Source organism: Entelurus aequoreus, linkage group LG16, assembly GCF_033978785.1.
Source record: "Entelurus aequoreus isolate RoL-2023_Sb linkage group LG16, RoL_Eaeq_v1.1, whole genome shotgun sequence".
In the NCBI taxonomy this organism is placed as follows: domain Eukaryota; kingdom Metazoa; phylum Chordata; class Actinopteri; order Syngnathiformes; family Syngnathidae; genus Entelurus; species Entelurus aequoreus.
In genome coordinates this window covers 45,985,235-46,009,952 of record NC_084746.1, presented here as the reverse complement: position 1 = coordinate 46,009,952, position 24,718 = coordinate 45,985,235, and the positions used below count along the sequence as shown (strand labels likewise).

General features: G+C 37.6%; 2 protein-coding genes across 3 annotated transcripts in view; one reads left to right on the top strand and one right to left on the bottom strand.

Annotated features, from left to right (window-relative positions):
- LOC133631082 (ABC transporter F family member 4-like) overlaps window positions 1–24,161 on the bottom strand; it is a 30,002-nt gene extending 5,841 nt beyond the window's left edge. Inside the window, exons 1-9 of one of the 2 annotated variants that reach the window (XM_062023116.1) lie at window positions 23,901–24,161; window positions 11,682–11,737; window positions 9,742–9,866; window positions 9,576–9,667; window positions 6,776–7,253; window positions 5,299–5,589; window positions 4,682–4,972; window positions 4,489–4,600; window positions 623–897 (exon numbers count right to left, since the gene is read on the bottom strand). In XM_062023116.1, coding sequence (XP_061879100.1) covers window positions 623–897; window positions 4,489–4,600; window positions 4,682–4,972; window positions 5,299–5,589; window positions 6,776–7,253; window positions 9,576–9,667; window positions 9,742–9,866; window positions 11,682–11,737; window positions 23,901–24,005 — 1,825 coding nt within the window. In that variant the 5' untranslated portion in view covers window positions 24,006–24,161. Of the gene's footprint in view, window positions 1–622; window positions 898–4,488; window positions 4,601–4,681; window positions 4,973–5,298; window positions 5,590–6,775; window positions 7,257–9,575; window positions 9,668–9,741; window positions 9,867–11,681; window positions 11,738–23,900 lie in introns of both variants that reach the window. The other variant, XM_062023115.1, reaches the window with a different exon arrangement.
- The window catches only part of LOC133631081 (arylsulfatase I-like), a 115,734-nt gene that overhangs the window by 74,616 nt on the left and 16,400 nt on the right, over window positions 1–24,718 (top strand). The gene's annotated exons all lie outside the window — the stretch shown is intronic.

The following is a 24,718-nucleotide window of genomic DNA, read 5'->3' as shown; positions in this document are numbered from 1 at the left end:
ACACCAGCAGATCAGATGTGTTGTGGGTGTCTGCATTGTTCTTGCTAGCTTTAGATCCGTAGTTTAGTCATGTTTCAAGTGGCCATCAAGACAATGCTTAGTTCAGGACGGGACGGTTGAGTATTTCGAGGATGAATGAGCAGTACCGGACACATTATTTTTCAAAACAAATGTTCCTTCTTCTCGCAAAGACAGCATTTCACTCACATTTATGTCAATTTCCTTGATATTCTGCGTTTAACCGCGGATTCCGTTTTATTGGCCAATTCTGTGACTCCGTCCGCAGTTACATGAACGCAAAAATCATATGGCTTGGTTTTTTTGTTGAGTGTCGGCATACTAGCGCTCTGTCAAACAAAAAGTAGCAAACATGACATCCCAAACTTTTAGTAGACATGCTCATTTTTTCCCCACAATTTGATTTAATTAACTATTTGGGCACCCTGTTGGGTGTAGACAAGGAGTTTATACAGTGATGAGTATTTTGCAAATACAAGATTTCTGAATGCGTGACAGCATAAATTTGGATTACGTTTTTTGCTTTTCATTCCTGCCACCCAATGGAATGGAGGAAGTGCGTGCAAGTAAAAGCTCTACAACTTTAGTTAGAAAATGTTCTTACTTATTTTCTTGGCCGATGTCTTGGTATGAACGGGAGTATCAACATATTCAGCAGCTTTCTTCTTCTTCTTCTTTGACAGCAGAGACAAATGTCCAACAGGAAGACAATGAAGGTTCCCAACATCATCTTCCTTCTCCTCTTCGTTGGCTGCTCTCTTCTTTCTTTTGTCTTTCTTGCCATTGACATCTATTATTGACTTCTTCTTGCTCTTTGGTGCTTCTTCCTCTGACTTTGAAGCTTTTGATGGCTGAGGCATGTCTTTTGTAATGTCTTTCCTGCAGAACATCAGCACACGTTAGAAGAAAAAAATATAAAAATTAAAAAAACATGTTAAAATATTAAACGTTTGTTTTTACATCATGTCATTTTAGCCTGTTTTTCATATTTGTTTGAACATTTGTTTTTTACATTATTTTATTTCAATATGCTGTTTTTTCATAATACCTTTTTATTTTAGCTTGTTTGGTTTTAATATGTTATTTCAACATGTTTTTTTACATTTAATTTTTTTGCGCCATATACTTACATATATATATACACACATATGTCACATTTAATCATACCAGGGTTGTACGGTATATCGGTACTAATAAAGTATTGCAGTACTAATCAATTGAAATCGGTACTATACCACCTTTGAAAACTACCGGTAGCGTTCTTTCATCCAAGTGCCGCTGTGTGGCGGTGACTACACAGCGCATGATGTTGAGTGTCAAAACGCGCACACAAACATCTTGGAGAGGAAAAATGTCAAAAAACTACAATTCTACTGGTTAATAAAGAGGGTGCGGGAAGCGCAATATGGAGGTATTTGGGCTTTAAAACTAACAATAAAAATGATGCTTTAAACAGGGAGGCAAGTACTGTTTGTCAGCTCCCAGACCGTGGTCGAGGTGAGCAGGGGAGACCTTTCACTTCACAATGGGTCCTTAAAGCGCCACTCTTTGGTCGGCATGATGAGGCCGTTGATTAGTCACAACTTGGTCACTTTATTTATAATTTCCACAGGGCACAACCGGACATCCACCATGCTATTGACACTCCTGCACATGCTTGCGCTGCCTCTCCTAACTTGCCCACTCACTTACTCACCCCACATACTGCCATTCTTAAAGGCCTACTGAAACCCACTACTACCGACCACGCAGTCTGATAGTTTATATATCAATGATGAAATCTTAACATTATAACACATGCCAATACGGCCGGGTTAACTTATAAAGTGACATTTTAAATTTGCCGCTAAACTTCCGGTTCGAAACGCCTCTGAGGATGACGTATGCGCGTGACGTAACCCGGCGAACACGGATATGCCTTCCACATTGAAGCCAATACGAAAAAGCTCTGTTTTCATTTCATAATTCCACAGTATTCTGGACATCTGTGTTCGTGAATCTGTTGCAATCATGTTCATTGCATTATGGAGAAGGAAGCTGAGCAAGCAAAGAAGAAAGTTGTCGGTGCGAAATGGACGTATTTTTCGAACGTAGTCAGCAACAACAGTACACAGCCGGCGCTTCTTTGTTTACATTCCCGAAAGATGCAGTCAAGATGGAAGAACTCGGATAACAGAGACTCTAACCAGGAGGACTTTTGACTTCGATACACAGACGCCTGTAGAGAACTGGGACAACACAGACTCTTACCAGGATTACTTTGATTTGGATGACAAAGACGCAGACGTGCTACTGTGAGTATGCAGCTTTGTCTTCTAAACATTTGATCGCTTGACCGTATGTGCGCAACTTTTTTTTGCGTATGTACGTAACTTTTTTAAAATATATAAGCTTTATGAACCTTGGAAAGTGAACGGTCTTTTGGGCTGAGTGATTGTGTGTGTTGATCAGGTGTTTGAATTGTATTGGCGTGTTCTATGGAGCTAGGAGCTAGCATAGGAGCTAGGAGCTAGCATAACAAACACGCAGGTGTTTTTATGCAGGATTAATTTGTGGCATATTAAATATAAGCCTGGTTGTGTTGTGGCTAATAGAGTATATATATGTCTTGTGTTTATTTACTGTTGTAGTTATTCCCAGCTGAATACCAGGTACCGTGAGTATGCAGCCTTGGCTGCTAAACATTTGATAGCTTGACCGTATGTGCGCGTCACGTACGTAACTTTTTAAAAATATATAAGCTTTATGAACCTTGGGTTAGGTGAACGGTCTTTTGGGCTGAGTGATTGTGTGTGTTGATCAGGTGTTTGAATTGTATTGGCGTGTTCTATGGAGCTAGGAGCTAGCAGAGGAGCTAGGAGCTAGCATAACAAACACGCAGGTGTTTTTATGCAGGATTAATTTGTGGCATATTAAATATAAGCCTGGTTGTGTTGTGGCTAATAGAGTATATATATGTCTTGTGTTTATTTACTGTTGTAGTCATTCCCAGCTGAATATCAGGTCACCCCCGGCTCTCACAGCATCTTCCCTATCTGAATAGCTTCAACTCCCCACTAGTCCTTCACTTGCACTTTACTCATCCACAAATCTTTCATCCTCGCTCAAATTAATGGGGAAATTGTCGCTTTCTCGGTCCGAATCTCTCTCACTTCATGCGGCCATCATTGTAAACAATAGGGAACTTTGCGTATATGTTCAACTGACTACGTCACGCTACTTCCGGTAGGTGCAAGCCTTTTTTTTATCAGATACCAAAAGTTGCAATCTTTATCGTCGTTGTTCTATACTAAATCCTTTCAGCAAAAATATGGCAATATCGCGAAATGATCAAGTATGACACATAGAATAGATGTGCTATCCCCGTTTAAATAAAAAAAAATAATTTCAGTAGGCCTTTAAAGCAGCACACACACACACATACATTACTCTCACAACAGCTGCTTTGAAACACGCCTCGCCCAATGCGGCAATTAGTATTACTACCTCTGCTTCAAACTTAGGTAAACATTTAAATACTAAGCATTCAGAGCTGCACAAAGAGTTATAAAAAAATGACAGGTAATAATGTAGTTGTTACACCTGTCCTGCTGTTCAGTCCAGTGCAGTCTGTAGTCGAGGAGCACAGGGAAGACGTTTCATTCAGGGTCGATGCCATTTCAATGCATTTTAATTTATATTTTAACCTTGTAAAATTGCTCTGTGACTGTGAGTGTATAAGACAGTATAAGTATAAGATATTATGTTAAAATAAAGCCAATATTGATATTTTTCATAGTTCCCTTTATTTGGAAGTATCGAAAAGTATCGATATACATTTGGTACCTGTACTAAATTATTGGTATCAGGACAACCCTAATCCATCCATCCACACACACACACACACACACACACGGTCCTTATACACACCATAATAATACTCATAGTTGACAATCCATCAAGCGGTGCAGCTTCATAGCTTACCAAAGTCGTACTAAAACATTTTGACAGATTTTTGAGCGCCGTGTGCAATGTTCGATATTCTCAATGGAACATTTAAAGTTGTGGTGTATAAGCATCATCCTGCAGTCTACACGTATCTCTTATGTGTGACTACCATCTACTGGTCACACTTATCATTACACCATGTACCAAATACAATAGCTTCGAGGTCACGATCCACAACCAGAATTATTCCATACATTAGGCGCATTGGGTTATAACGCACAATGTCGATTTTTGAGAAAATTAAAGGCTTTTAAGTGCGCCTTATAGTCCGAAAAATATTTTATTTCAACATGTACATTTTTTTATATTTAATTTTTACATATTTTCCATTTTAAAAATAAAAATATGAACACATTTGCTAAAATTAAATAGTAATTAAAATATGTTAATATAATGTACAAAAAATTGTTAATATAAAACAAACAAAAAAAAAACATCTTAAAATAAAATGGTACTTTAAAAAAAAACAGCAGGGTGACTCACTTGTTCTGGCCAAGCTGAAGTTTCTTCCTTTTCATGCTTATCCTCTTCTTGAGACTTAGCTTCTTGCGCCATCGTGTCTTCTTGCTGGAGGAGCACTGAGTAGCGGCACCACCTTCCGTACAGAAGAGGAATCAATCACAATGTTCTTAGTTCTTAGTGATGAATAAAATATTTAGTGTTTCATCTATTTTACCTGCTGTTTCCTCTTTCTTTGGCGTCTCTGTGCCGCCTCCTGCTGGTCCTGCATCACACTGCACCTCCTGGCTGCTCTCACCTATCATCTTCTTCCTCTTCTTCTTCTTCTTTCCCTTTGTCTCTTCTTTTTCCTCCTCCAGTGGACACACCCCATCATCCACTTTTTCCTCCTGAATGTCTTCCACTTTCTTCCTTTTGACTTCACCTTCAGAGGATTTTTCTTTATCGTGCTTCTTCCTCTTCTTGCCTTTCTTATTTTCTGATGGCTCCTCGAGGTCTTGCTGCTCTCCTACGGAATAAAGTTACACATCCATGTTTGAATGATGGAATAAAGTCAATAATCCATCAAAACTATTACGCGATCCTGTCTTCTTGCTGGAAGAGCACCGAGTAGCGGCACCACCTTCCGTACAGTAGAGGAAACAATCACAATGTTCTTAGTCCATCCCCATCCATTTTCTACCGCTTGTCCCTTTCGGGGTTGCGGGGGGTGCTGGAGCCTATCTCAGCTGCAGTCGGGCCGAAGGCCCTGGACATGTCGCCACCTCATCGCAGGGCCAACACTGATAGACAACATTCAGATGACTAAAATCTTAAGTGTTTCATCTATTTTACCTTCAGTTTCCTCTTTCTTTGGCGTCTCTGTGTCGCCTCCTGCTGGTCCTGCATCACACTGCACCTCCTGGCTCCTGTCACCGGTCTTCTTCTTCCCCTTCTTCCTCTTCTTTACCTTTGTCTCCTCTTTTTCCTCCTCCAGTGGACACACCCCATTCTCCACTTTTTCCTCCTGAAGGTCTTCCACTTTCTTCTGTTTGACTTCACCTTCAGAGGATTTTTCTTCATCGTGTTTCTTCCTCTTCTTGCCTTTCTTTTTTGCCGATGGCTCCTCAAGGTCTTGCTGCTCTCCTACAGAACAAAGGCACACATCCATGTTTGAATGATGAAATAAAGTCGATAATCCATCAAAACTATTTTGTGACTTTCACGCAAACTTGATCTTTTACAACTTGCAGTAAGTACACAAAGTGTGTAAAATGTCAGCGGCAGAGTGAATCCGCCCCCTCTAATGCTAGGTTCACACCAACGGCGCTTTGACGGTCGCTTTAAAGCGGCGTTAAAGCCTAACAAAGCGTGATTAAAGCGTGAGGGTCGTAATGGATCGTAGGAAAGCTTGTAGTGAAGCGGGACATGCGGCAAGATCGCCAAATTTTTTTAAACGGTTTAAAAAAATTCATCGCTCTGTCAAGAATGGAATAAAGCGCCGAGAGCGTATCAAAGCGTGACAAAGCTCAGCAAAGCTTGACTCAAAGCGTTGGAAAGCTTAACAGATCTTGGTTCAAAGCACAGACCCCAGTCGCCACCGCAGCTCCGGATAAACGGTGTTCTCCCTCCTGCTCGTCGGTCAACCTCCCCTTGTCTTTGCTGTTCTTCCTCCCTCTCCTCCGCCTCAAGGGTTAAGATGTAGTTATACAAAATGGAGACAAACATCATGTCTTCTTCAGATAGATCATGCTCTGGTACACCTAGAACTTCTTGATCTTGTTGCTCTGCCATCCTGTTCGGGAGCCAAAGATGCAATGACTTTGTGCATATGCTGCATCTTTATACACCGCTGGAGTGACATCGGCGACCTCTATAATTCCAATGCGTAACAGAGCGTAACAATGCACAACAGAGCTTGATAATCGTGTCAGAGCCTGATTTAAAGCGTCAGGATCGCATCAAAGCGTAGTAAAGTTCAATAAAGCGTAATAAAACGTATCAAAGCGTGATTTAAAGCGTATCAAAGCGGCATCAAAGCGGCATCAAATCGTGAGGAACGGTAACAAAGCGGGAAAGAATTTGTACTAATTCGTATCAGAGCGTATCAAAGCATAACATTACTTCGGAGATCTGGATATTCGTGGAAAAATTGACAAAAATGACGGCGCTTTGCTCGCCGCTTTAAAGCGCGGCAAGCGCCGTTGGTGTGAACCAGGCATAAGCGTCTTCACAGCCGCTCGCCAGTCTTGCCAATAAAGTGACAAATACGACATATGCGAGTGTAGTTTGTACAAGAGAAGGTTACAGAGCCCTGATTGGCTGCACCAACCTGCAGGAGATAGGGCTTGGTTCTGTGTTGGCTGGTCGTTGGTATCCTGAGCGCAGGTGGCCGTGGCCTGCAGGACGATTTGTGTGTTTTCTTCAGGTTTCAATTCTGCAGCTTTCACATTTATCAGCTCAGTGCAGTCATCTGAGGTGGGCGTGGCCTCTGTTTGAGTGACATCTGCCTCCTCCGGGTCAGGGGTTTCACCTTCGACCTCTGAGGAGTCTGTGATGTCTTGTGGCTGCAAGAGGGAGATGGCACGCATGTCCTCTGGCTCAGGGGTTTCACCTTTGACCTCTGAGGAGTCTGTGATGTCTTGTGGCTGCAAGAGGGAGATGGCACGCATGTCCTCTGGCTCAGGGGTTTCACCTTTGACCTCTGAGGAGTCTGTGATGTCTTGTGGCTGCAAGAGGGAGATGGCATGTGTGTCCTCTGGCTCAGGGGTTTCACCTTTGACCTTTTTGACCACCATGATGACTCGTGGCTGCTGGAGGAATATGAAATAGGAGAGCTAACGTCAGCAGATGCTAGTTTCTATGTAGAAATGTCATTAGACTTAGACTTCCTTTTTATTGTCATTCAAATTTGAACTTTACAGTACAGATAAGAACGAAATTTCGTTACATTAGCTCATGGGTGTCAAACTCTGGCCCACGGGCCAAATTTCACTTGGCCCTTGAGGCGATATCAAATTAACACTAGAGCTGGCCCGCCGATTATATACAGCGGCAGTGCCGCTGTAACACCGCATTCACCGCTAATTCTCATACTTGCCAACCCTCCCGGGAGACTCCCAAATTTCAGTGCCCCTCCCGAAAATCGTCACATCCGCTTTTCATCCAGTCCAACGAGTGCTGGCCCACTCACATAATATGTGCGGCTTCTGCACGCACACACAAGTGAATGCAATGCATACTTGATCAACAGCAATACGGGTCACACTGAGGGTAGCCGTATAAACAACTTTAACACTGTTAGAAATGTACGCCACACTGTGAACCCACACCAAACAAGAACGACAAACACATTTCGGGAGAACATCCGCACCGTAACACAACATAAACACAACAGAACAAATACCCAGAACCCTTTGCAGCACTAACTCTTCCGGGACGCTACAAGGTGTGTGGGGGGGGGGAAGTAGCGTTAGTGCTGCAAAGGGTTCTGGGTATTTGTTCTGTTGTGTTTATGTTGTGTTACGGTGCGGATGTTCTCCCGAAATGTGTTTGTCGTTCTTGTTTGGTGTGGATTCACAGTGTGGCGTACATTTCTAACAGTGTTAAAGTTGTTTATACGGCCACCCTCAGTGTGACCCGTATTGCTGTTGATCAAGTATGCGTTGCATTCACGTGTGTGTGCGTACAGAAGCCGCACATATCTTGTGACTGGGCCGGCACGTTGTTAGAATGGATGAAAAGCGGACGTGGCGACAGCTCGTAGAGGACGTTAAAGGCAGTGTCTTTAAGGCACGCCCTCAAGACTGTGGTCTGGGTGGACTACGAGATATAATGACTGATAAACACCTTCATTCGATAATGAAGGTTGCCTCAGCTCAAAGCCTGAGCCCCGACATTAATGAACTAGCATCCAAGAAAAGATGGCAGGTATCTGGCTTGGGCACATCAGATTAGATCAGTGTGTTGCAAACTGAGCAGTTTAAAGTCCTGAATGGTTGGTTTATTCATTGTTATTTTATTTTCAAATTTATTAGCCTGTGGAAAAAGTTAATGTTGATATTTACCTCAGAAGGCTGCAAATAGAAAAAAGGCATTCAATTTTTATTTAAATTGTATTTGATATGCCATTGATATTTTTTAATTTTTATTATTATTATTATTTGAAACTCGATTTTGCACGTCACTATAAAGTTATATAAGCCTTGCTTGTTCAATATTCAATGCAAAACTTGTTTGGGTCCCTATTAAAAGGTTAATTTGTTCAACCTTGGCCTGCGGCTTTGTTCAGTTTTAAATTTTGGCCCACTCTGTATTTGAGTTTGACACCCCTGCATTAGCTCATGGTAGTGCAGGATAAAAAAAAATCAATAAGGTGCAGACATAAATAAATAGATTACTGTACAGATAAATATATTGCACTTTTGCATATGCATCCAGGTTTATGGATGTATGTTATATTGTCTTTATATTCCAGCGAGTTAATCCATTTTTGGGGGGGAATTGAGGGGATTATTATGATGCGTTCAAGAGTCTTATGGCCTGAGGGAAGAAGCTGTTACAGAACCTGTAACAGGTTACTGTTTCATGCAGATTACTGTCTCATGCAGAATTTTCAGCCTCACATTGGATACTGAAAATGCACCACAACAAATGTTACACTTTCTGGCGTGTTGGAGTCCTGTCAGGACCCTGGATGAGGGTGTGGGATATTTTCCCCAGCTAGTCTGTACCCTTAAAGCATTCATGGTGTACGCTGCTTGACACTGGAACAGATTATTAGCCATAAAAAGTAGAAAACAAGTTTGACAAATGACGCATTATGAATCTTCATGGAATTCTGCCAATCATCCATGCATAAAAACATACATGCACGCATACATAATCTGCCTTGTAGCAGTGAAAACACACACGCACAGGATGTCTGGACAGATGAACAGAGGCAGACGAGACATAAAAGTGTGTATTCACAAATGATTACAGTGAGTGGAGCTGAGCTATGTGTGTGTAATCACATGGAAAAACAAGCTTCAGCGCTCGCTCACTTCCTCTTGATGAAGTGACAGACATTTACCTCTTTAAATCCAGTCAGCATTTTTATATCATACAGCTGTTTCTGATATTTTGCTCACCTTATTGTCCTCGTCTCCTTCTTCCTCTTCTTTGTCATCATCAGGAGAGTCGTCGTGAGCGTTTCCGTTGGCTTCCATCGTCTGCTCAGAGGCTGAAACGTGAAAATGTGTCAAATTTGATGTCATAAAAAACGCAAATAAACTAAAACAGTACATGACAACCTACCCAATGAAGCTTTGGTATCCATGTTGTATTCTTCTGAGAGGGTCTCATCAGCGCTCCCCCGAGGTTTAATTTTGATTGATTTATCCTCAGCTAGCTGCTCGGCATGCTGGGAAATAAAGCACAGCCTGCAAACACAAGCACACAGTCATATGTATGTAAAATTGTAAATATCGACATACTATGTACATACTAGTGGTGTAACGGTACGTGTATTTGTATTGAACCGTTTCGGTACGGAGGTTCCGATTCGGTTCGGAGGTGTACCGAACGAGTTTCCACACGGACATATTAAGTAGCGTAACGTACGTTGTGTAAACAATGCACACCGAGGCACAACACACGGCATGCTAGCAGCTAACGGGCTACGATAGACTGACCATACGTCCTCTTTTCACCGGACATGTCCTCTTTTGCGGAGCTGTCAGGGCGGAGTTTTTTAAATGCCTCAAATGTCCGGCATTTTGAGTTAGGGTTGCGTGTATTTTCAATGTACGTTCAGGGTTAAGAAGGGGTTAAAAACAAAACAAATTGTGCGCGCAGCAGCATTGGTGAGGGAGGGGCAGAGAGAGAGAGAGCGAGAGAGTTATGATAAACGCGCAACTGTCCCCAGGCTCTGCTTTTTAGCCATAGATTTATCAGATTTAATTTTTTATTATCTATAGCAGGGGTGTCAAAAGTGTGCCCCGGAGGCCATTTGCGGCCCACAGCTAATGTTTTAAAGGCCCACGGTACATTCTAAAAATATTATTAAAATAAACAAAAACATAACAAAAGTGAAATAAAAAAGCTTAAAGGTTAAATGTAATTTAGAAAAAAGTTGCAATGTTGACTAATAAAACAGAGCTGGTTTTTTTTCTTTCAAACTGTCATTGCTCAATACATAAAATTGAATCAAAATCAATGTTATTATGAATTATTGACCTATCCAAAGTTCCCATTACTTCACATTAAATATTCCACTAAGAAAAATATTTTTGGTGGAAGATTTTGCAAATTTGGTAAATAAATAACCCAAAAATGTATATTTTGTTGTTTTCTTACCGTACCGAAAATGAACCGAACCGTGACCTCTAAACCGAGGTACGTACCGAACCGAAATTTTTGTGTACCGTTACACCCATAGTACATACACTTACAGCATATGCATATGAAATAACATATATACATAATACAAATTTATTTGGAATAGCAAAGTTAGTTTGTGTGTTATTACTATATTTACCTTAAAAAAATATTTTCTTTTAAGATTTTTGAATGGGATTGACATAAGAATTAAAGGTGTCGTATTTTGAGTGACTAGACTCAGAGTGCACGGAGCACAAAAAAAGTGACTTAAACTATACTTACACTGCAAGCCAAAGTGGACCAAATCTGATTTTTTTCTAAATCTGATTTTTTCCAGTTGACTGTTTAATTTACAAGTAAAATGTGATCTTTATCAGACTCCAGTATACATACGCACAGGCCTCAACGTCACTTCCGTGCGCAGTTCAATAAAGTGAATACAAAAGGAAGTTGATCGGATTCTGTAAATGAACAAGGAAATTGCTACTGCACGAGAACACATGACCAGCGTGTTAGTGGGTTTGTGCCATGGCTGTTGTGTAGAGAAAGTAGGCAGATGATGGAAAACAACTACAAGAGGAGGAAAACCAGAAGTGCAAAAAAGGAAAGTGATCGTGCTGCACACATAAATGACATAGCTCGACCAAAGATGGCGTAAAACTCACAAACAGGTCGCATTGCCGTTTAGACTGCAGTCACATTTAAAAAGATAAGATTTCAACTGGATTTGGACTACTTCCTGATGTGGCTCAAATCGGATGCAAAGATATCAGATTTGAAGAACTGGAGGGTTTCGACTTGCTAAAAAAATATCCGATCTGTGTCACTGAGGGCAAAAAAATCCGATTTGGTGTCGAGTGTAAACAGAGACTTACTTCATCCACGCTCTGTAGATGTCTTGTAGGTTAACGCTTGCTTGTGGTGCCTCCACCTGCACACCAAACACAATGCAGTATTAATAATAAATAATAGTAATGAATACATGAATAAATAAATATATATACATATATAGATATACTGTATATGTGTGTGTGTTTATAGGTCACATATTTACACATGTGTAAATATACATATAATATGTGTAAATATAAGTACATATGTATATATACATACACATGTATATATACATGCATACGTACATATGTATATACACACATGCATACGTACATATGTATATATACACATGCATACGTACATATGTATATATACATGCATACGTACATATGTATATATACACATGCATACGTAAATATGTATATATACACATGCATACATACATATGTATATATACACATGCATACGTAAATATGTATATATACACATGCATACATACATATGTATATATACACATGCATACGTACATATGTATATATACACATGCATACGTACATATGTATATATACACATGCATACGTACATATGTATATATACACATGCATACATACATATGTATATATACACATGCATACGTACATATTTATATATACATGCATACGTACATATGTATATATACACATGCATACGTACATATGTATATATACACATGCATACGTACATATGTATATATACACATGCATACATACATATGTATATATACACATGCATACGTACATATTTATATATACATGCATACGTACATATGTATATATACACATGCATACGTACATATGTACCGGTATATATACACGTGCATACGTACATATGTATATATGCACACATGCATACATTCATACATGCATACATACGTATATATGCACACATACATACATACATATATATGTAAATATACATACATACGGATATATACATATAGTCGAGGTTTCTTTGGTTTATCCGTTATACAGTGCTCAATACCGGGGTAGAGCGGAATATACAAGAGAGGCTATTAATAAATAAATAAATGGGTTATACTTGTATAGCGCTTTTCTACCTTCAAGGTACTCAAAGCGCTTTGACACTATTTCCACATTCACCCATTCACACACACATTCACACACTGTTGGCGGGAGCTGCCATGCAAGGCGCTAACCAGCAGCCATCAGGAGCAAGGGTGAAGTGTCTTGCCCAAGGACACAACGGACGTGACTAGGATGGTAGAAGGTGGGGATTGAACCCCAGTAACCAGTAACCCTCAGATTGCTGGCACGGCCACTCTACCAACTTCGCCACGCTATATCATCCCTACAAGCCTGTTTCGCAGGTTTTTTTTTTTAATAAAAAGCTCGTCAGGGGAAACTTGCGAAACAGGCTTGTAGGGATGATATAGCCTCGTGTTTTTTCCTGACCTAACGTACATATATATATATATATATATATACACTAGCGTTCAAAAGTTTGGGGTCACCCAAACAATTTTGTGGAATAGCCTTCATTTCTAAGAACAAGAATAGACTGTCGAGTTTCAGATGAAAGTTCTCTTTTTCTGGCCATTTTGAGCGTTTAATTAACCCCACAAATGTGATGCTCCAGAAACTCAATCTGCTCAAAGGAAGGTCAGTTTTGTAGCTTCTGTAACGAGCTAAACTGTTTTCAGATGTGTGAACATGATTGCAAAAGGGTTTTCTAATCATCAATTAGCCTTGTGAGCCAATGAGCAAACACATTGTACCATTAGAACACTGGAGTGATAGTTGCTGGAAATGGGCCTCTATACACCTATGTAGATATTGCACCAAAAACCAGACATTTGCAGCTATAATAGTCATTTACCACATTAGCAATGTATAGAGTGTATTTCTTTAAAGTTAAGACTAGTTTAAAGTTATCTTCATTGAAAAGTACAGTGCTTTTCCTTCAAAAATAAGGACATTTCAATGTGACCCCGAACTTTTGAACAGTAGTGTATATGTATATTATATATATATATATATATATATATATATATATATATATATATATATATATATATATATATATATATATATATATATATATATATATATATATATATATATATATATATATATATATATATATATATATATATGTGTGTGTGTTTGGATGTAAACCAACCTTTGCTCGCCTTTATTTACTTGTTAGAATGCATGAAAAAAAAAAAGTGTTCTTGTCTTAAATAAAGATTGTGAATGATAAGCAAAATTCCAAAAAAAGTGCAGTCCCCCTTTAAACTTTATAGGCAGATTGTAAACCGACCTTTGCTCACCTTTATTTACTAGTTAGAATGCATGAAAAACATGTGTTCTTGTCTTAAATAAAGATTGTGAATGATAGGCAAAATTCCAAAAAAAGTGCAGTCCCCCTTTAAGACAAATCAAACCACAGGAAATATGTTGAAAGAAATACATCTTTCTACAAAAGAAAACACGTTAGCCTGGTTCACTGCATAATGTTTTACAGGGTTTATTTATGTTGTAATGTGCTAAATCCTTTTAAAGCAACATTTTGTGGTATTGTTTTAGTACCACTAACTTTTAATAATGACCAATATTAAGTTTGAGTTTTTTTCTTGCCCTGATGTGGGATCTGGATGTCGTTGTGGCTTGTGCAGCCCTTTGAGACATTCCTGATTAAGGGCTATATAAGTAAACTTTGATTAATATAATTAGACAAACCTGAATAAATCAACTTTTCGGAACGATTTAAGTCTGTACAGTTGTTAATGTTAGCATGAGGCTGTTAACGAGTTTTGATTTGAAATATAAATAAATGTGTGTGTGTTTGGATGTTTTTTTGAACACTTTATAGGCAGATTGTAAACAGACCTTTGCTCACCTTTATTTACTATTTAGATTGCATTAAAAAAAAAAACATGTGTTCTTGTCCTAAATAAAGATTGTGAATGATAGGCAAAATTCCAAAAAAAGTGCAGTCCCCCTTTAAGACAAATCAAACCACGGGAAATATGTTGAAAGAAATACATCTTTCTACAAAAGAAAACACGTTAGCCTGGTTCACTGCGTGATGTTTTACAGGGTTTATTTATGTTGTAATGTGCTAAATCCTTTTAAAGCAACATTTTGTGGAATTGTTTTAGTACCACTAACTTTTAATAATGACCATTACCGGATATTACTGGGTTGAGTTTTTTTCTTGACCTGATGTGGGATCTGGATGTCGTTGTGACTTGTACAGCCCTTTGAGACATTCCTGATTAAGGGCTATATAAGTAAACTTTGATTGATATGATTAGACAAACCTGAATAAATCAACTTTTCGGACTGATTGATGTCTGTACAGTTGTTAATGTTAGCATGAGGCTGTTAACGAGTTTTGATTGTATATATAAATAAATGTTTGCGTGTGTTTAGATGTTTTTTAAGCATTTTATAGGCAGATTAGCATGACTCCCATGAGCTCCATTGTAAGCCGACCTTTGCTCACCTTTATTTACTAGTTAGAATGCATGAAAAACATGTGTTCTTGTCTTAAATACAGATTGTGAATGATAGGCAAAATAAATTTTAAAAAGTGCAGTCCCCCTTTAAGACAAATCAAACCACGGGAAATATGTTGAAAGAAATACATCTTTCTACAAAAGAAAACACGTTAGCCTGGTTCACTGCGTAATGTTTTACAGGGTTTATTTATGTTGTAATGTGCTAAATCCTTTTAAAGCAACATTTTGTGGTATTGTTTTAGTACCACTAACTTTTAATAATGACCATTATTAAGTTTGAGTTTTTTTCTTGCCCTGATGTGGGATCTGGATGTCGTTGTGGCTTGTGCAGCCCTTTGAGACATTCCTGATTAAGGGCTATATAAGTAAACTTTGATTAATATAATTAGACAAACCTGAATAAATCAACTTTTCGGAACGATTTAAGTCTGTACAGTTGTTAATGTTAGCATGAGGCTGTTAACGAGTTTTGATTTGAAATATAAATAAATGTTTGTGTGTTTGGATGTTTTTTTGAACACTTTATAGGCAGATTGTAAACAGACCTTTGCTCACCTTTATTTACTATTTAGATTGCATTAAAAAAAAACATGTGTTCTTGTCCTAAATACAGATTGTGAATGATAGGCAAAATTCCAAAAAAAAGTGCAGTCCCCCTTTAAGACAAATCAAACCACGGGAAATATGTTGAAAGAAATACATCTTTCTACAAAAGAAAACACGTTAGCCTGGTTCACTGCGTAATGTTTTACAGGGTTTATTTATGTTGTAATGTGCTAAATCCTTTTAAAGCAACATTTTGTGGAATTGTTTTAGTACCACTAACTTTTAATAATGACCATTACCGGATATTACTGGGTTCAGTTTTTTTCTTGACCTGATGTGGGATCTGGATGTCGTTGTGACTTGTGCAGCCCTTTGAGACATTCCTGATTAAGGGCTATATAAGTAAACTTTGATTGATATAATTAGACAAACCTGAATAAATCAACTTTTCTGAACGATTGATGTCTGTACAGTTGTTAATGTTAGCATGAGGCTGTTAACGAGTTTTGATTGTATATATAAATAAATGTTTGTGTGTCTGTTTGGATGTTTTTTAAGCATTTTATAGGCACATTAGCATGACTCCCATGAGCTCCATTGTAAGCCGACCTTTGCTCACCTTTATTTACTAGTTAGAATGCATGAAAAACATGTGTTCTTGTCTTAAATACAGATTGTGAATGATAGGCAAAATAAATTTAAAAAAGTGCAGTCCCCCTTTAAGACAAATCAAACCACGGGAAATATGTTGAAAGAAATACATCTTTCTACAAAATAAAACACGTTAGCCTGGTTCACTGCGTGATGTTTTACAGGGTTTATTTATGTTGTAATGTGCTAAATCCTTTTAAAGCAACATTTTGTGGAATTGTTTTAGTACCACTAACTTTTAATAATGACCATTACCGGATATTACTGGGTTGAGTTTTTTTCTTGCCCTGATGTGGGATCTGGATGTCGTTGTGACTTGTGCAGCCCTTTGAGACATTCCTGATTAAGGGCTATATAAGTAAACTTTGATTGATTGATTGATATAATTAGACAAACCTGAATAAATCAACTTTTCGGAATTATTTAAGTCTGTACAGTTGTTAATGTTAGCATCAGGCTGTTAACGAGTTTTGATTGTATATATAAATAAATGTTTGTGTGTGTGTTTGGATGTTTTTTAAGCATTTTATAGGCAGATTAGCATGACTCCCATAGGCTCCATTGTAAGCCGACCTTTGCTCACCTTTATTTACTAGTTAGAATGCATGAAAAACATGTGTTCTTGTCTTAAATACAGATTGTGAATGATAGGCAAAATTCCAAAAAAAAGTGCAGTCCCCCTTTAAGACAAATCAAACCACGGGAAATATGTTGAAAGAAATACATCTTTCTACAAAAGAAAACACGTTAGCCTGGTTCACTGCGTGATGTTTTACAGGGTTTATTTATGTTGTAATGTGCTAAATCCTTTTAAAGCAACATTTTGTGGAATTGTTTTAGTACCACTAACTTTTAATAATGACCATTACCGGATATTACCGGGTTGAGTTTTTTTCTTAACCTGATGTGGGATCTGGATGTCGTTGTGGCTTGTGCAGCCCTTTGAGACATTCCTGATTAAGGGCTATGTAAGTAAACTTTGATTGATTGATTGATATGATTAGACAAACCTGAATAAATCAACTTTTCGGACTGATTGATGTCTGTACAGTTGTTAATGTTAGCATGAGGCTGTTAACGAGTTTTGATTTGGTATATAAATAAATGTTTGTGTGTCTGTTTGGATGTTTTTTAAGCATTTTATAGGCACATTAGCATGACTCCCATAGGCTCCATTGTAAGCCGACCTTTGCTCACCTTTATTTACTAGTTAGAATGCATGAAAAACATGTGTTCTTGTCTTAAATAAAGATTGTGAATGATAGGCAAAATTCCAAAAAAAGTGCAGTCCCCCTTTAAGACAAATCAAACCACGGGAAATATGTTGAAAGAAATACATCTTTCTACAAAAGAAAACACGTTAGCCTGGCTCACTGCGTAATGTTTTACAGGGTTTATTTATGTTGTAATGTGCTAAATCCTTTTAAAGCAACATTTTGTGGTATTGTTTTAGTACCACTAACTTTTAATAATGACCATTACCGGATATTACCGGGTTGAGTTATTTTCTTGCCCTGATGTGGGATCTGGATGTCGTTGTGACTTGTACAGCCCTTTGAGACATTCCTGATTAAGGGCTATATAAGTAAACTTTGATTGATTGATTGATATGATTAGACAAACCTGAATAAATCAACTTTTCGGAATGATTTAAGTCTGTACAGTTGTTAATGTTAGCATGAGGCTGTTAACGAGTTTTGATTTGGTATATAAATAAATGTTTGTGTGTCTGTTTGGATGTTTTTTAAGCATTTTATAGGCAGATTAGCATGACTCCCATAGGCTCCATTGTAAGCCGACCTTTGCTCACCTTTATTTACTAGTTAGAATGCATGAAAAACATGCGTTCTTGTCTTAAATAAAGATTGTGAATGATAGGCAAAATTCCAAAAAAAGTGCAGTCCCCCTTTAAGACAAATCAAACCACAGGAAATATGTTGAAAGAAATACATCTTTCTACAAAAGAAAACACGTTAGCCTGGTTCACTGCGTAATGTTTTACAGGGTTTATTTATGTTGTAATGTGCTAAATCCTTTTAAAGCAACATTTTGTGGTATTTTTTTAGTACCACTAACTTTTAATAATGACCATTACCGGATATTACCGGGTTGAGTTATTTTCTTGCCCTGATGTGGGATCTGGATGTCGTTGTGGCTTGTGCAGCCCTTTGAGACATTCCTGATTAAGGGCTATATAAGTAAACTTTGATTGATATAATTAGACAAACCTGAATAAATCAACTTTTCGGACTGATTGATGTCTGTACAGTTGTTAATGTTAGCATGAGGCTGTTAACGAGTTTTGATTGTATATATAAATAAATGTTTGTGTGTGTGTTTGGATGTTTTTTAAGCATTTTATAGGCACATTAGCATGACTCCCATAGGCTCCATTGTAGGCAGACCTTTGCTCACCTTTATTTACTAGTTAGAATGCATGAAAAACATGTGTTCTTGTCTTAAATAAAGATTGTGAATGATAGGCAAAATTCCAAAAAAAGTGCAGTCCCCCTTTAAGACAAATCAAACCACGGGAAATATGTTGAAAGAAATACATCTTTCTACAAAATAAAACACGTTAGCCTGGTTCACTGCGTAATGTTTTACAGGGTTTATTTATGTTGTAATGTGCTAAATCCTTTTAAAGCAACATTTTGTGGAATTGTTTTAGTACCACTAACTTTTAATAATGACCATTACCGGATATTACCGGGTTGAGTTTTTTTCTTGCCCTGATGTGGGATCTGGGTGACTTGTACAGCCCTTTGAGACATTACTGATTAAGGGCTATATAAGTAAACTTTGATTGATTGATTGATATGATTAGACAAACCTGAATAAATCAACTTTTCGGAATTATTTAAGTCTGTACAGTTGTTAATGTTAGCATGAGGCTGTTAACGAGTTTTGATTGTATATATAAATAAATGTTTGTGTGTCTGTTTGGATGTTTTTTAAGCATTTTATAGGCACATTAGCATGACTCCCATAGGCTCCATTGTAAGCCGACCTTTGCTCACCTTTATTTACTAGTTAGAATGCATGAAAAACATGTGTTCTTGTCTTAAATAAAGATTGTGAATGATAGGCAAAATTCCAAAAAAAGTGCAGTCCCCCTTTAAGACAAATCAAACCACGGGAAATATGTTGAAAGAAATACATCTTTCTACAAAAGAAAACACGTTAGCCTGGCTCACTGCGTGATGTTTTACAGGGTTTATTTATGTTGTAATGTGCTAAATCCTTTTAAAGCAACATTTTGTGGTATTGTTTTAGTACCACTAACTTTTAATAATGACCATTACCGGATATTACCGGGTTGAGTTATTTTCTTGCCCTGATGTGGGATCTGGAGGTCGTTGTGACTTGTACAGCCCTTTGAGACATTCCTGATTAAGGGCTATATAAGTAAACTTTGATTGATTGATTGATATGATTAGACAAACCTGAATAAATCAACTTTTCGGAATGATTTAAGTCTGTACAGTTGTTAATGTTAGCATGAGGCTGTTAACGAGTTTTGATTTGGTATATAAATAAATGTGTGTGTGTCTGTTTGGATGTTTTTTAAGCATTTTATAGGCAGATTAGCATGACTCCCATAGGCTCCATTGTAAGCCGACCTTTGCTCACCTTTATTTACTAGTTAGAATGCATGAAAAACATGTGTTCTTGTCTTAAATACAGATTGTGAATGATAGGCAAAATTCCAAAAAAAAGTGCAGTCCCCCTTTAAGACAAATCAAACCACGGGAAATATGTTGAAAGAAATACATCTTTCTACAAAAGAAAACACGTTAGCCTGGTTCACTGCGTAATGTTTTACAGGGTTTATTTATGTTGTAATGTGCTAAATCCTTTTAAAGCAACATTTTGTGGTATTTTTTTAGTACCACTAACTTTTAATAATGACCATTACCGGATATTACCGGGTTGAGTTATTTTCTTGCCCTGATGTGGGATCTGGATGTCGTTGTGGCTTGTGCAGCCCTTTGAGACATTCCTGATTAAGGGCTATATAAGTAAACTTTGATTGATATAATTAGACAAACCTGAATAAATCAACTTTTCGGACTGATTGATGTCTGTACAGTTGTTAATGTTAGCATGAGGCTGTTAACGAGTTTTGATTGTATATATAAATAAATGTTTGTGTGTGTGTTTGGATGTTTTTTAAGCATTTTATAGGCACATTAGCATGACTCCCATAGGCTCCATTGTAGGCAGACCTTTGCTCACCTTTATTTACTAGTTAGAATGCATGAAAAACATGTGTTCTTGTCTTAAATAAAGATTGTGAATGATAGGCAAAATTCCAAAAAAAGTGCAGTCCCCCTTTAAGACAAATCAAACCACGGGAAATATGTTGAAAGAAATACATTTTTCTACAAAAGAAAACACGTTAGCCTGGTTCACTGCGTAATGTTTTACAGGGTTTATTTATGTTGTAATGTGCTAAATCCTTTTAAAGCAACATTTTGTGGAATTGTTTTAGTACCACTAACTTTTAATAATGACCATTACCGGATATTACCGGGTTGAGTTTTTTTCTTGCCCTGATGTGGGATCTGGGTGACTTGTACAGCCCTTTGAGACATTACTGATTAAGGGCTATATAAGTAAACTTTGATTGATTGATTGATATGATTAGACAAACCTGAATAAATCAACTTTTCGGAATTATTTAAGTCTGTACAGTTGTTAATGTTAGCATGAGGCTGTTAACGAGTTTTGATTGTATATATAAATAAATGTTTGTGTGTCTGTTTGGATGTTTTTTAAGCATTTTATAGGCACATTAGCATGACTCCCATAGGCTCCATTGTAAACCGACCTTTGCTCACCTTTATTTACTAGTTAGAATGCATGAAAAACATGTGTTCTTGTCTTAAATAAAGATTGTGAATGATAGGCAAAATTCCAAAAAAAGTGCAGTCCCCCTTTAAGACAAATCAAACCACGGGAAATATGTTGAAAGAAATACATCTTTCTACAAAAGAAAACACGTTAGCCTGGTTCACTGCGTAATGTTTTACAGGGTTTATTTATGTTGTAATGTGCTAAATCCTTTTAAAGCAACATTTTGTGGTATTGTTTTAGTACCACTAACTTTTAATAATGACCATTACCGGATATTACCGGGTTGAGTTATTTTCTTGCCCTGATGTGGGATCTGGATGTCGTTGTGGCTTGTGCAGCCCTTTGAGACATTCCTGATTAAGGGCTATATAAGTAAACTTTGATTGATATAATTAGACAAACCTGAATAAATCAACTTTTCGGACTGATTGATGTCTGTACAGTTGTTAATCCTAGCATGAGGCTGTTAACGAGTTTTGATTGTATATATAAATAAATGTTTGCGTGTGTTTGGATGTTTTTTAAGCATTTTATAGGCACATTAGCATGACTCCCATAGGCTCCATTGTAGGCAGACCTTTGCTCACCTTTATTTACTAGTTAGAATGCATGAAAAACATGTGTTCTTGTCTTAAATACAGATTGTGAATGATAGGCAAAATAAATTTAAAAAAGTGCAGTCCCCCTTTAAGACAAATCAAACCACGGGAAATATGTTGAAAGAAATACATCTTTCTACAAAAGAAAACACGTTAGCCTGGTTCACTGCGTGATGTTTTACAGGGTTTATTTATGTTGTAATGTGCTAAATCCTTTTAAAGCAACATTTTGTGGTATTGTTTTAGTACCACTAACTTTTAATAATGACCATTACCGGATATTACCGGGTTGAGTTTTTTTCTTGCCCTGATGTGGGATCTGGATGTCGTTGTGGCTTGTGCAACCCTTTGAGACATTCCTGATTAAGGGCTGTATAAGTAAACTTTGATTGATATAATTAGACAAACCGGAATAAATCAACTTTTCTGAACGATTTATGTCTGTACAGTTGTTAATGTTAAAATGAGGCTGTTAATGAGTTTTGATTTTATATATAAATAAATGTTTGCGTGTGTTTAGATGTTTTTTAAGCATTTTATAGGCAGATTAGCATGACTCCCATAGGCTCCATTGTAAGCCGACCTTTGCTCACCTATATTTACTAGTTAGAATGCATGAAAAACATGCGTTCTTGTCTTAAATAAAGATTGTGAATGATAGGCAAAATTCCAAAAAAAGTGCAGTCCCCCTTTAAGACAAATCAAACCACGGGAAATATGTTGAAAGAAATACATCTTTCTACAAAATAAAACACGTTAGCCTGGTTCACGGCGTAATGTTTTACAGGGTTTATTTATGTTGTAATGTGCTAAATCCTTTTAAAGCAACATTTTGTGGTATTGTTTTAGTACCACTAACTTTTAATAATGACCATTACCGGATATTACCGGGTTGAGTTTTTTTCTTGCCCTGATGTGGGATCTGGATGTCGTTGTGACTTGTACAGCCCTTTGAGACATTCCTGATTAAGGGCTATATAAGTAAACTTTGATTGATTGATTGATATGATTAGACAAACCTGAATAAATCAACTTTTCTGAATGATTTAAGTCTGTACAGTTGTTAATGTTAGCATGAGGCTGTTAACGAGTTTTGATTTGGTATATAAATAAATGTTTGTGTGCCTGTTTGGATGTTTTTTAAGCATTTTATAGGCAGATTGTAAACCGACCTTTGCTCATTTTTATTTACTAGTTGTAGTTTACTGTTGTAATGTGCTAAATTCTTTTAAAGCAGTGGTTCTTAACCTTGTTGGAGGTACCGAACCCCACCAGTTTCAGATGCGCCTTCACTGAACCCTTCTTTAGATAAAATAACTAGTTTTTGTTTTTTTCAAATTCAAGACAAAGTTATGTATTTTTACTGGTGCACAAAATGATCCGTGCATGAACATCACCTTTTTCAAAGTACAACACAAACACAGTGCATGAACTCACAACAAATGACACACCTGCAAATCAGATGGAAAATTAGAGGGAAAATTCTTTGGGGGTATCCATAATACGCCGATAGGGAGAAGATTTTATTTACACGATGAGTTGGGTGTGTCTGTCTTGACCTCAGCGGCGGAGGCTCCGCTGAACCCCTGAGGCAGACTCACAGAACCGCTAGGGTTCGATCGAACCCAGGTTAAGAACCACTGTTTGTCTATTTGTTTAGTACCACTAACTTTTAATAATGACCATTACCGGGTTGAGTTTTTTTCTTGCCCTGATGTGGGATCTGGATGTTGTTGTGGCTTGTGCAGCCCTTTGAGACATTCCTGATTAAGGGCTATATAAGTAAACGTTGATTGATTGATTGATATGATTAGACAAACCTGAATAAATTAATTTTTCTGAACGATTTATGTCTGTACAGTTGTTAATGTTAGCATGAGGCTGTTAACGAGTTTTGATTTTAATTATACTTTCTGTGTACATCCTGTTCTTTTACTTCCACAGGCACTGAATAACCCCACAGTTTAAAAAGTCACTCGCAAGACAATAAAGTTGAATGAATTGTTATTTTCAGTATTAGACGAGGGAAGAGAAGGTGACCAAAAAGCCACTCAAATGATGTTGAAATGTGAGGTTTGTACCTTGACGACATGTTTCTCCAGCAGCTCCGCGGCGCCAAACAAGCCTTTCGTCTTCAGGTGTTGAAAGACGAGGAAAAGCAGCGTCGAGTCTTCCTCAGACGACATGACGAAGAGGACAAATAATAACAAAAAAGACAATTGAAAAGGATGAAAATGACAAATTCGTTTACTGTACGCTCACGTAACCACCGGCCACATGCTCCATCGCGTGCAGCAGGCAGGCTCGCGTGTGAACAGCCGACGCGCCCCCAACAGCGCGCAGTGCATCATGGGAAGTGGAGTTCACTAGGAAATATTCATCGGATCATTCATCTCGTGTGCTTAAAAAAGCGGAAATAGTACAACGATTAGATTTGAGGGAAAATGTGTTCATAGTTTTGGGTGAAGGAAGATTTTTAAAGAAGTAAAACTTTACAATCAAAGTGCAAAAGCAAAATAAAAAAATCTGACCGTTTTTTTTACATTTCTTTTTTATTTTCTTTCTCTACAGTATTTATTGTTTTCCCTCGTCAGCGTTAATTGTTAGATCATTTGTCATGAACTTAGTGAGAAGACACATAACGGGTCAAGTCTCTCTCTTGACCCACACACAAACACACACACAAAACAAACGAGTCAGCACTGGCGGATGTACAACTTTAGCCTTTCAAAATAAAACTGCATCCGGTTTAAGACCATCAGGTACTGACATTTGAGTCATGTCAACTACAAGGACCGGACTTTGGTACACTGCAGTTAGTCAACAATCACTGAACATGTCAAATGTATTTAGTTTTAGTGGTTGTAACCTGAGAAATGGTTAAAACTAGAGATATCCG